This window comes from Anolis carolinensis, chromosome 1, assembly GCF_035594765.1.
Source record: "Anolis carolinensis isolate JA03-04 chromosome 1, rAnoCar3.1.pri, whole genome shotgun sequence".
Lineage (NCBI taxonomy): Eukaryota > Metazoa > Chordata > Lepidosauria > Squamata > Dactyloidae > Anolis > Anolis carolinensis.
The window spans coordinates 328,707,877-328,719,525 of NC_085841.1; the positions used below are offsets into that span (position 1 = coordinate 328,707,877).

General features: G+C 41.2%; 2 protein-coding genes across 3 annotated transcripts in view; one reads left to right on the plus strand and one right to left on the minus strand.

The window, feature by feature from the left end:
* The window catches only part of entpd5 (ectonucleoside triphosphate diphosphohydrolase 5 (inactive)), a 29,810-nt gene extending 29,683 nt beyond the window's left edge, over positions 1–127 (minus strand). For both annotated transcript variants that reach the window (XM_008125781.3, XM_008125689.3), the window contains exon 1: positions 1–127. The gene's annotated coding sequence lies outside the window, so the exon portion shown is untranslated.
* Positions 77–11,649, plus strand: part of bbof1 (basal body orientation factor 1) — a 17,104-nt gene continuing 5,531 nt past the window's right edge. The window contains exons 1-10 of the mRNA XM_008102754.3: positions 77–202; positions 302–575; positions 4,808–4,873; positions 5,477–5,620; positions 6,483–6,563; positions 7,637–7,707; positions 7,949–8,093; positions 9,318–9,811; positions 10,729–10,833; positions 11,318–11,383. Coding sequence (XP_008100961.2) covers positions 162–202; positions 302–575; positions 4,808–4,873; positions 5,477–5,620; positions 6,483–6,563; positions 7,637–7,707; positions 7,949–8,093; positions 9,318–9,811; positions 10,729–10,833; positions 11,318–11,383 — 1,487 coding nt within the window. The 5' untranslated portion in view covers positions 77–161. The remainder of the gene's footprint in view (positions 203–301; positions 576–4,807; positions 4,874–5,476; positions 5,621–6,482; positions 6,564–7,636; positions 7,708–7,948; positions 8,094–9,317; positions 9,812–10,728; positions 10,834–11,317; positions 11,384–11,649) is intronic.

Here is an 11,649-nt window from a genome sequence, read left to right on the forward strand (position 1 = left end):
CGCTTTGTCAAAGCCTTCTGCCTTCCACATCTCGCCGGTCCCGCGTGTCACGTCAACACCTCGCGCGAAACGTCATTAAACTTCCTCCCTCCTTTCCTCATCTCCCCGCGACGCCCGGTTCCCATAGCAACGCGTCGCCTCGAGAGAGCGAGAGAGCCACCATGAAGGGAAAAGGGAAGCCCAAAAGCGCGAAGGGAGGGAAGTAGGTAACCAAGGCAACGGGGCCTAGCGGGCTCCAGGGAGGGCGGGAGAGGGGGCCCAAGGGGGTTGCTCCCAACGCGTTGCTCCTCTCGTCCCCCAGGGGCAAGAAGGGCGCCGCCGGCCCCGCCACCGGCAAGGGCAAGGATGCCAAGAGCCTGAAGGAGGAGTCGGAGGCCGAGCGGGCCAAAATCGCGGCGGCGCTCTGGGAGGCGCGGCTGGAAGTGACAGAGATCTCCCGCAAGGAGTACCGCGATGCCTCCCGGCGCCTGGCCCGCAGCAACGAGGAGCTGGAGCAGAGGGCGAGGCGGCTGGAGAAAGACGCCGTGGATGTGGTCAGCTTCCTCAAAAGGCAGGATCTGGAGAAGGAGGACATGGTAGGTAGGGGTCGGTTAGAGCTTCCTCGTGTCTCTCTACACCAGGTAAAGGTTTCCCCTGACATTAAGTCTAGTCGTGTCCGACTCTGAGGGTTGGTGCTCTTCTCCATTTCTAAGCCAGAGAGCCGGCGTTGTCCGTAGACACCTCCTAGGGCATGTGGCCAGCATGACTGCGTGGAGCGCCGTTACCTTCCTGCAGAAGCGGTACCTATTGATCTATTCACATTTGCATGTTTTCGAACTGCTAGGTTGGTAGAGGCTGGGGCTAATAGCGGGAGCTCACTCCGGTCCCCAGATTCGAACCGCCAACCTTTCCTTCAGCAGCTCAGCAATTTAACCCGCTGCGCCATCAGGGGCTCCCTACACCAGGTAGGCCTAGGCAAACTTGGGCCCTCCCTCCAGCGGTTTTGGACTTCAACTCCCACAGTTCCTAACAGCCTCAGGCCCCTTCCTTTCCCTTCTCTGCCATTTAAGCTTACATACTTTACTTAGGGGAGCCCTGGTGGCGAAGTGCATTAAAGCGCTGTTAGCTCCAGCTCCTGCCAACCTAGCAGTTCAAAAACATGCAAATGTACGTAGATCAATAGGTACCGCTCCGGCGGGAAGGTAACGGCGCTCCATGCAGTCATGCTGGCCACATGATCTTGGAGGTGTCTACGGACAACGCCGGCTCTTCTGCTTAGAAATGGAGATGAGCACCAACCCCCAGAGTCAGACATGACTGGACTTAACGTCAGGGGAAAACTTTACCTTTACCCACTTTACTTAGGCCAGTGGTTCTCAACCTGGGGTCCTCAGATGTTTTGGCCTTCAACTCCCAGAAATCCTAAGATTTCTGGGAGTTATAGGCCAAAAATATGTGGGGACCCACAGGTTGAGAGCCACTGACTTAGGCGATCCCTCGTTGTCCGAGTATGATGGCCATCCAAGTGTAGTGTCTTGGCAGTGGGTGCATGGGTGACTATGGAGTCCTATTCTTGACCCACATGTTCTTTCACAGTGGGGACATCGGTTTCCAGGTGGAAGGCAGTTCCCATCAGTGTTGGCTTGATGCGTCTTCCTCTTGGCACGTTTTTCTCTTTCGCCTTCCATTTGCGCCTCTTCAAATTCCACTGCACTGCTGGTCACAGCTGACCTCCAGTTAGAGCGCTCAAGGGCCAGGGCTTCCCAGTCCTCGGTGTCTATACCACAATTTTTAAGGTTGGCTTTAAGCCCATCTTTAAATCTCTTTTCCTGTCCACCAACATTCCGCTTTCCATTCTTGAGTTGGGAGCATAGTAACTGCTTTGGGAGACGGTGATCAGGCATTCAGACAACGTGGCCAGTCCAGCGGAGTTGATGGCGTAGTAGCATCGCTTCAGTGCTGGTGATGTTTGCTTTTTCCAGCACACTGACATTTGCCCGCCAGTGTTCCCAAGAGAATTGCAGAATTTTTCGGAGGCAATGCTGATGAAATCGTTCCAGGAGTTGAGTGTGATGTCTGTAGACAGTCTGTGTTTCACAGGCATATAACAGGGTTGGGAGAACAATAGTTTTATAAACAAGCACCTTGGTATCCCTACGCATGTCCCGATCCTCGAACACCTTCTGCTTCATTCAGAAGAATGCTGCGCTTGCAGAGCTCAGGCACATAAGTGGCCGAGGTGGAAAAGGGAAGAGCCTGAAGCTGTTAGGAATTGTGGGAGTTGAAGTCCAAAATATCTGGAAGCCTGAAGTTTGCCAAGCCTGTTAAATGGTGTATACCATGTTTCCCTGAAAATAAGACAGTTTCTTATATTAATTTTTGCTCTCAAAGATGTGCTAGATCTTATTTTCAGGGGATGTCTTATTTTTCCTTGAAGAATTCACATTTATTGTTGAACAAAAAATTGAACATTTAGTATATAGTAGTTATATATAGTAGTATAGTAGTTATCACAAACCAGCATAACCAGACAAACTGAATCTTATCAAGAATTTCTTGTTACTACCATTATTTCCATGTACAACAATCTATGGTACGTACATTTACCAATCCTGCATGCTCTGATGTTCTGTTGAGCTGGCATGCTTCCAAATAAAAACTGTTAGGTCTTACTTGGGGGGGGGGGGGGCTTATATTTAGCAATTTAGCAAAATCTCTACTAGGTCTTATTTTCAGGGGATGTCTTATTTTTGGGGGGAAAGGGTAGACATATAGCAATGTATACTCATATAAGCTACTGGTCATTGGGTTAGCTGCACTGTTGAATGTGAACCTTTCTGAAGACTGTGTTCATCAATGTGAACTGATCTCTATACATAAGACAAATTCACACACAGGCATCTTCAAGGAAAAGAAACAAAACCCAACAAAAGTCCCATGGCAATCAGCGAGTGGCAATGAGGGTAGGACTGTGAAATCCCTAGGTCTGGGATGAGTACCTGCCGTCAGCTCCAGCTCATCTGCCCATCTAGCAGGTTGAAAGCAGAAATGCAAGTAGATAAATAGGTATCACTTTTAGCGGGGAGCTAATAAAGGCACCCTTAAGGACATTGATCAGGAGGAACGCTCTTCAGCATGGAACGACAGCACCTCCCACCTCCTGTAGCTGGAAATAAGATGGCAAAAACTGCCTTTACCTCTGTTTGTGTAGTCTGTCCTGTTAATTGTATAATCGGCATTGAATGTTTACTGTATGTGTTCTGTAAGCCACTCTGAGTCCTCTTCAGGGTGAGACGGGCGGGGTATAAATACTATAAATACATAAATAAATCTGGAAGCCCTTAATCCAGTGGTTCTCAACCTGTGGGTCCCCAGGTGTTTTGGCCTACAACTCCCAGGGGGTTGGACTGGATGGCTCTTTTGGTCTCTTCCAACTCTGTGATATTCCAAATAGATAGCCTCAATCAAGGAGCTCAGGTTGTTGATGACAGGATGACTTTGAGGTCTCTCATTTGTAGGGTTGCCATAAGTCGAATTCTACTTGATGGCAGTTAACAATATAAAAAATATCCTGATCTGGAGTGATCATATTCATGGCCTTTTATCAAAACTGTCCTTGCAACAGACTCCTAAAACTGTTTTTGCTAAAAGTTATTCATTTTAGCTAACCTCCATTTTAAATGATTGTAATCTGTCTTGGGTTACATAGCAGAAGAAAGGTAGGGTATAAATCAAACTAATGAATCAATAAATTAAAGACTACAAAAATATATATTTATGATGTACAACCTGTCTTTTCTTCAACAGTTAACCCAATTTTTTTGAAATAAGATTCACAGGAACAAAGTAACCCCAACAACACACTTTCCTGGATCTTGGCATTTAGATACGTTTAAAGATGTGTAAGGTACCCTAGAGGCAATTGTGATGGCCCTCTCTGATAAGACAAGGGTACATTGTCTGAAATATTAAGCTGCATTACTATCCAAGTAAAAATAATTAAGGAACAGCAAGGCAGTGAGTTCATCTGCACTGTGATGCACTCGTCCTGGGAGGAGATCCTCAGCAAAGTGTCTAGCAGATCAAAATAATGTTGCACAAAGGCACACTCTGTTTCGTCTGTCTGGCAGCCTGTTTGGAAATTGCAGCTGCCTTGAGGAAGGATTAAAAAGATTTCTGGAAAGTAATGGAAAAGCCATTTATTAGGGGCTAATGTTAAGGAAGAAACATGTAACAGAGCTTTATATTATGTTTATTAATTACGTGAATTATAACAAGCTTATCTGTGTTTAAGCTACTATTGGAAAGCGTAAGCACAGGTAAGCTTGGGAAAAATTTCTAGGTAGATATTGAAATACTTGTGTAATTGTTGATATACATGCAACCTTAGTTAATGGGATCCATTCATAAATATTTTATTATGGTTTAGTTTTTGCTATCTATCTAGCCTTTTTCACAGTTTATTTATACATCTTGTTATAAAGAACACTTTTAATAATGAAATAATGGGGAAAAAACCTCAATAAAGGAGATAATATTGTTTCCAAATTTGCGATGCTTAAGCATATGCAAGGTATATAGTTCTAAATTCAAGGAATAATTCCTTGGGTTCCTGAAATTTGGAGAAAGTATTTTCAAGTAGTAACACAAGTCTTTCAGCCACACTTGAATTGCATGGCAACCAATTATATACAGAGTACCTTTTACTCAGCATTTAATGAAGTTCGTTAGTCTGGAACAAGGCTGAGATTCAGTTACTGAACTTTTCAATCTGCTGACAAAAGAATATGACCATGCTTTCTCTTCACTTTCTTTTTTTGATATATAGATTGACAAGCTTAAGCAGCAAATGATTGATTTGAAACAAAAAGCTAAAGAAGAAAATGAAGAACTGGTGAATTGACATTTCTTCTGACGTGTAGCTCTGGTAACATGTAGCTCTGAAGATCCAATTAAATTAATTGGGGGTTGGGCTTCACAGATAACTATAAAAAAATACTTCTTTTAAGTAAACATATTAACTTTTCTTTTTTAAGGTCCTTCCTTGCCTCATGATAGAGTTACCTTTAACTGCTTTTTTGTCTTTTGCTTTGCTAGGAAAATGGAAACGTGTAAGATCCAAAGTATGGTAATGATTACTTTATGGCAATAAAACAGAGCTTCACACTTTACTAGGGAATAAGTTCTATTTGCCTCTGAGATGTACTTTTGAGTAAATACACCTAAATTCAGATTGTAAGAGAGATGGAATTCTTACCACTAGTTGGTTCATGCAACTGGAGGTAGAACTGATATATCGTTTTGAAGCTTCACTACTTTAGCACTTTAGTGGTAGTTTTTAATCTGTTGGTGGTCTTTTTATGTTATTTGCCCTAAACTATTCTGCATGTTAAGTTGATGCTAGAGTACCTTTCCCTCTTTAGTGTTTACCTCCAGCTATGCCTCTTAGCTTTTTTTATTCTTACTTTGTAATTTCTAAAATGCAAAACATTTGCAGGAAGCACAGTATATTAAACAGCTAGAGGAAATGGAAGAGAAATTCCACAAAAAAGCTAAGGAAATTGGTCTAATTCAAATTGAACTAAAAATGATAAAGGAATTCCGCAAAAAGAAAGACCTTATGGAGAAAGAACTTGAAGAGGTAAGTAAACCATTGGCATCTGTCACAGAGATAGAGAACTGTTTTGAGATGCTATAATTCCATTTCTCCAACCCTGCACAAGCAAAAGGATACCAGAGGACATGCACATGTTTGTTGACTGACCATATCATCCATGTCACAGATTCCCTAGTCATAGATTCCCTAGTTATAGCAAGGGCAGGTGTGTCTAGCTCAGTAGTTCTCAACCTGTGGGTTCCCAGATGTTTTAGCCTTCAACTCCCAGAAATCCTAATAGCTGGTAAACTAGCTGGGATTTCTGGGAATTGTAGGCCAAAACACCTGGGGACCCACAGGTTGAGAACCACTGAGCTAGACACTCCTGCCCTTGCTATGACTAGGGAATCTATGACTAGGAAATCTATGACATGGATGATATGATCATGTCCATAAAGTCAACAAACATGTGCATGCCCTCTGGTATCCTTTTGCTTAGCAGGTGAATCTAATATTTGGATGTATAGCTAAATTATATTTTAGTAGCCATCAGATCATTAGAGAAGTGTAAAAAGAAAGTGTGTGTAATATAAAACAAGTTATAATATGCATTTCAAAAGGTAACTGGTTGTAGATTTTGAACAGTACATTTAATTTGAGGAAGAAGAAAATCTGTGTCAAAATGGGCCACAGGGCTTATTCTGTTTTGAAACAGTATCCACAGTGTGTGCACTAGTGGATAAAAATGCAGAAGGTTGAGAGTAAAAGAGAATGGAACTGGACAGATGCAAAACTAACACATGGGAGTTGGAAAATGATGACGTGAGCTGGGATTTTTAGGGATAACTTTCTTTGAATTGCTCTTTAGATTGCTAAAACAATAATTGCCGGCTTCTTGAAATTCTAGCTAAAAGAAACCTTGGCTAACACAAAAAAAGAACATCGGGAAACAATCTCCATGTTGGAGAGGAAGTTCCTTGAAGAAAAGGTACAGTGTTTCAATTATGCTTTAGTGTGCATGATCCTTCTAGTTCATAAGGAGTAAATCTGACCTTTTCTGACATCTCTAGTAACAATGGAGGAGGCCTAAGTAACATAAATATCACAATTTCTAGGAAGACAACTTTGAACCTCCTGAATTTGTATTAGGGAAACGAATAAAAATATTGGGTTGTTGTATGTCTTTCGGGCTGTGTGGCCATGTTCCAGAAGCATTCTCTCCTGACGTTTCGCCCACATCTATGGCAGGCATCCTCAGAGGTTGTGAGGTATGGATAAACTAAGTCAGGAAAGGAAAGAATATATATCTGTGTAGAGTCCAAGGTGTGGCAAGAGTTCTTTGTCACTGGGAGCCAGCATTAATGTTTCAGTTAATCACCCTAATTGGCACTGGAAATGTTTTGTCCCTTGCCTGGGGGCATCCTTTGTTCAGTCAAGTCCTCATTGTGTTGGTTCCCATCTACTGTTTTGATTTTGGAGTTTTGTAATACTGGTAGCCAGATTTTGTTCATTTTCATGGTTTCTTCCTTTCTGTTGAAGTTGTCCACATGCTTGTGGATTTCAATGGCTTCTCTGTGTAGTCTGACATGATAGTTGTTAGAATGGTCCAGCATTTTTGTGTTCTCAAATAGTATTCTGTGTCCAGGCTGGTTCATCAAATGCTCTGCTATGGCTGATTTCTCTGGTTGAATTAGTCTGCAGTGCCTTTCATGTTCTTTGACTCTTGTTTGGGCGCTGCGTTTGGTGGTCCCTATGTAGACTTGTCCACAGCTGCATGGTATCCGGTAGACTCCTGCAGAAGAGAGAGGATCCCTCTTGTCCTTCGCTGACCGTAGCATTTGTTGGATTTTCTTCGTGGGTCTGTAGATAGTTTGTAGGTTGTGCTTCTTCATCAGCTTCCCTATGCGGTCAGTAGTTTGATTTTCAACATTTACAGTAATACCTTTTGTTTTCTTCTGGAAGGCAGAGTAATGCCAAACATTTTCTCCACATATTTTGAAAGCTAAAAACTGTTTTGTATTTAGCTCTATTTCAAAATCTTATTTTCTTTCTCTCTTTCAGCAACGCCTTGAAAGAGAAGCAGAGAAAAAGATTATAATGCTGGCAGAACGGGCCCATCATGAAGCCATTGCGTAAGAGCTGATTTCTTTGTTCCTTAATCATGGGTGTTAAAATACAGTGAATCATATAAACTCTAATGGGTGCTTCATTTCTGATAAGTAAATATGCTACACTTAATGTAATTCTAACACATTTAATAACATTGTTTCTATTAACTCATTCTAGATCTACAAACTGTAGATCCAGATGTCTGAACCATTAATATAGGAAGTTTGTGGTATCAACTGCTACACTGCCTTTGCCCTTATTCAGGCAGCTGGATAATGCCGGGAAAGCAGTTTTTATAGAAAATGTTCGTCTTCATGAAGCCCTTGGATACCACATGAAGGAAACAGAAGAGTTACAGAAAATGAACAAAAAATTGGAGGAGGACAACAACTTTCTTTTACAGGAGAAGGTTTTTCCTATTACTACTTCCATTTGTACAGCTTTATTAGGACTTGTCCTCTACATAGAGAGGGTAAAATAACTGATATGTTGAGGTGTTTGGAAGGCTGAGGCTCTTATTCTTTATGTAAGGATGCTTCCAGATTTAACTTAAACGTGTGCCGAAGCAGGTTTAAGAAACCCGCTTTGGCGTGGGTTTGAGTCTGCACACCTATCTCGCAAACCCGGCTTTCCCAGGGGCTGTTCCCATTCCAGCATGGTAACTCCCTCACTGTAATGGGGCAAACCCCCCCCCCCCACACACACACACAATAACTTAAAAGAAAAGAAAATCTTAGTGCCATTAGGTCTCTTTGGAGCTTCCTGGACCATACCAATGATGTACGAGGAGGCAGGGGTGCCCAGGAGTGATTCCCTCTCCCGCTGTCACTTCCTGGCATGTCATTGGTACAGGCTACAGAGAGGCCTAAGAGCAGCACTGTAAGGCTTTTTTTTGGGGGGGGGGGGGTAGGGGGTGCCCTCTTTGCTTCTCTGGGCTCATGGCCTGAAGCAGCAATTGGGCTGTGAGGACAGACTAACACGATTGTAGAAACAGTCCCAGTAGTCCATCCCCACAAGTCCCATGTCCTATTAGAACCAGGCCTTTCAGAAAGGCCCAGGTCTAATGGGGTATCTAAATAATTTGTGACAAAACAGGGTTTTCCTACTTTGTATCAAATTACTTCACTTTCACCTTAGATGTCGTTTGGATGCCTCAGGTAAAAATCTAACAGGGCCTGGAATATGGGCCCTATCTGGAAGGGGCCTATGTCAGAATGGCTTTCTTCTGGAAATAACATCACATAATCATTTACTGAAGACCTCATCCAAAATTTATTGTATTCCTTATTTTGAAAAACAAATATGTATACAATATTTATTAGAGAAATATAGATTAAAAAACATGAAATTAGACTAAATCCCATAAATATTGTGGAAAACATACATTTAACAGATTGATACTACTGTTGCTACTACTACTAGTAGTAATAATTTTCTATTCATTTGAATTCTGCCTTTTTTCCAGCCCTGACACCCCAACTTCAATTGGCTTGAGCACTTACCGTTACAATTGCCTCCAAACTAGAAAGTGTCCAGTGCTGTGGCTGAGACAAATAATGGCATTGTACAGTAGTTTAGTTGAGTAAGCTGTTATAAACTGTTGTTGGATTATCAAGTAACTTTTTTTTTTAAGGAAACCAATGATCTTTTAATTCGGGAAAAAATCATGCAAAATACTGAACAAAAAGCACAAATCCAGGAGCTGGAAAGCAGGGTGAAAAAACTGGAAGCTGCAGTTAATCACATGGCCAGAGAATTTAAAACAGAAGTTGAGAATGTACAACAAAAAGCTTTGGTACAGAACCAAGCAGGTCAGATAGAAATTAACAAGCTGCAACAGCTGTTGGAGATGAAGGACAGAGAGATGAGCAGAGTGAAGAAACTGGCCAGGAATATCTTGGATGAAAGGACTGAGGTGGAGAAGTTCTTCCTACATGCACTGGACCAGGTGAAGCAGGAGATCATAACCAGCAGGAAGTGTTATAAGCAAGTGGCTCAAGCTGCATATCAGAGAAGAATGATGGCAGCATTTGCCGGGAGAGAGGAATATCCCAAGATCAGGACCTTTAATGACAATGAACACAGCACAAATAGCGTGCAAATGGACCTTATGGAAGCAGAGAAATGGTATATGTGATTGAATTGCAAGTTTAATTTTTTGTTTGCTGTGACGTAGACTCAGAAATGATGTACAAATTCTAGTGAAATTATATATATTACCTTGAGATATCTTGGGGTAGGGGAATTAGTGGTTCACTGTTGTAAAGATTGCAGAAGAGATGCTGAAAAGGCAGAACTGAAAATAAATGTGGACCTTTTTCAGTCATTACTTACCCATTTACAATCAAGCGATGAAAATGAAAGGGCCTATTTGAAGAGAATAATGTGAAGAGAATAATTTATTAAATGGTTGTATTCAAGTGAGACTAACAATAGTATTTAGGTCCACATTTCTAATGAGGTGCATTGCTTCTAGTTTGAAGTGTTGATTATCTTATCTACAGTTCCCTATACTGACAGCCTTTATGGAATAGTGTTGAGTCCCAGTTTGGGAAGATGAGGCATAATTCATAATTAATTCACAGGCAATCACTTGTGGTTGAGTACAATTGTCTTCCAAGGCTAGAGTCTTGGCTGTAGGTTCATAAGTGACTGTGAAGACGTATTCCCGATCCATATGAACTTTCCAGTGGAATTGAGGCAGGGAATGGAGTCATGTCTGTTTTCTCTACATGTATATTTTAAGGTATCTTGGATTCTTTATGTATACCAATGGGATAGCCAAAACTGAGCACATTATTCCAGGTGAATAACATCCTCTTTATATGAGTGTAATGCATTGTGTTCTTTTTTCTATGAAGTAATTTAATCTGTTGCTACTCAAAGGGCTTTGAGTGAAATTTGGAAAAAAACAAATCAAGTGAAAAAAAAGTCAAGTGACATTTGGAAAAAAACAAGAATTTGTAATGAAGATTTTTTCTAAGTGACCAGATAATTGCAAATTTGTGCAGGTAAATTATGGGGTGTTTTTTTTCTCTCTATAGGACGAATATTCAGAAGGGGAAGGTGGACATTTCTGAATTGACTTGGGAGCAAAAGGAGAGCGTGCTGCGATTGCTCTTTGCAAAAATGAATGGCATGAGACTACGGTAAAATCCTGTTTATTACATCCAGTGTTATGATGGATATCTTTTCTATTCACCAGTAGATTATAAACAGTTATAAATGGTTTAAATAGCTACAGGGAATGGGGAAATGGTTGTATAAGTTTTAGTTGTACTGATAGAGCTAGTGATTTTTCATGGGTTATTTTGAGGTATCACATAGAACATTTCATTCTAAGAGCTGAGTTTCAGACAAACAGGAGTCCAGGAACTTGATAACAGATTGGTAGTGTTCTTTCTCAGCCCCATAAGAAGTTAAACTTAAAAATCTTAGTAACAAACTTTGATATTGCCATTTTATATAATGTACATTTTACTACAGCATTGTACATAATGGGATTTAACTATCCAGAAGTTGGTAGAGGGGTCCTGGAAACAAACCCCAATCGGATACTAAGGGTGTCACTGGATAGTATAATAGAATATGACCCACTAACTGAACATTTCTCTTGCTGTTTTTGTTTCATAGGAAATACAGCAAAGCTTTGGTTCCTCTAATGCCATCCAACTCCCAAGGTGAAGAAACAAAAGTTAGGTAAGTGATTACATGGCTATAGTAATCTTGTTTCTCATAGCATTTAAGTTCCAACAATCTAAGAAACACTTCTAAATGACTTTTCTTTTGTTTAAAATGGTATTTTTGACTTAACTATGTGGAGAGAGTAATTGCTGGATGGACTCAAAATAGAACTAGTTAGATGTATGGCTCAAGAAGTATGTTCTGCCAGCATGAGGAACATTCATCCTCCCATCAGCTTTCAACTTGCTACATAATGCAAGAAGTCCTACATTCCAAGTTAA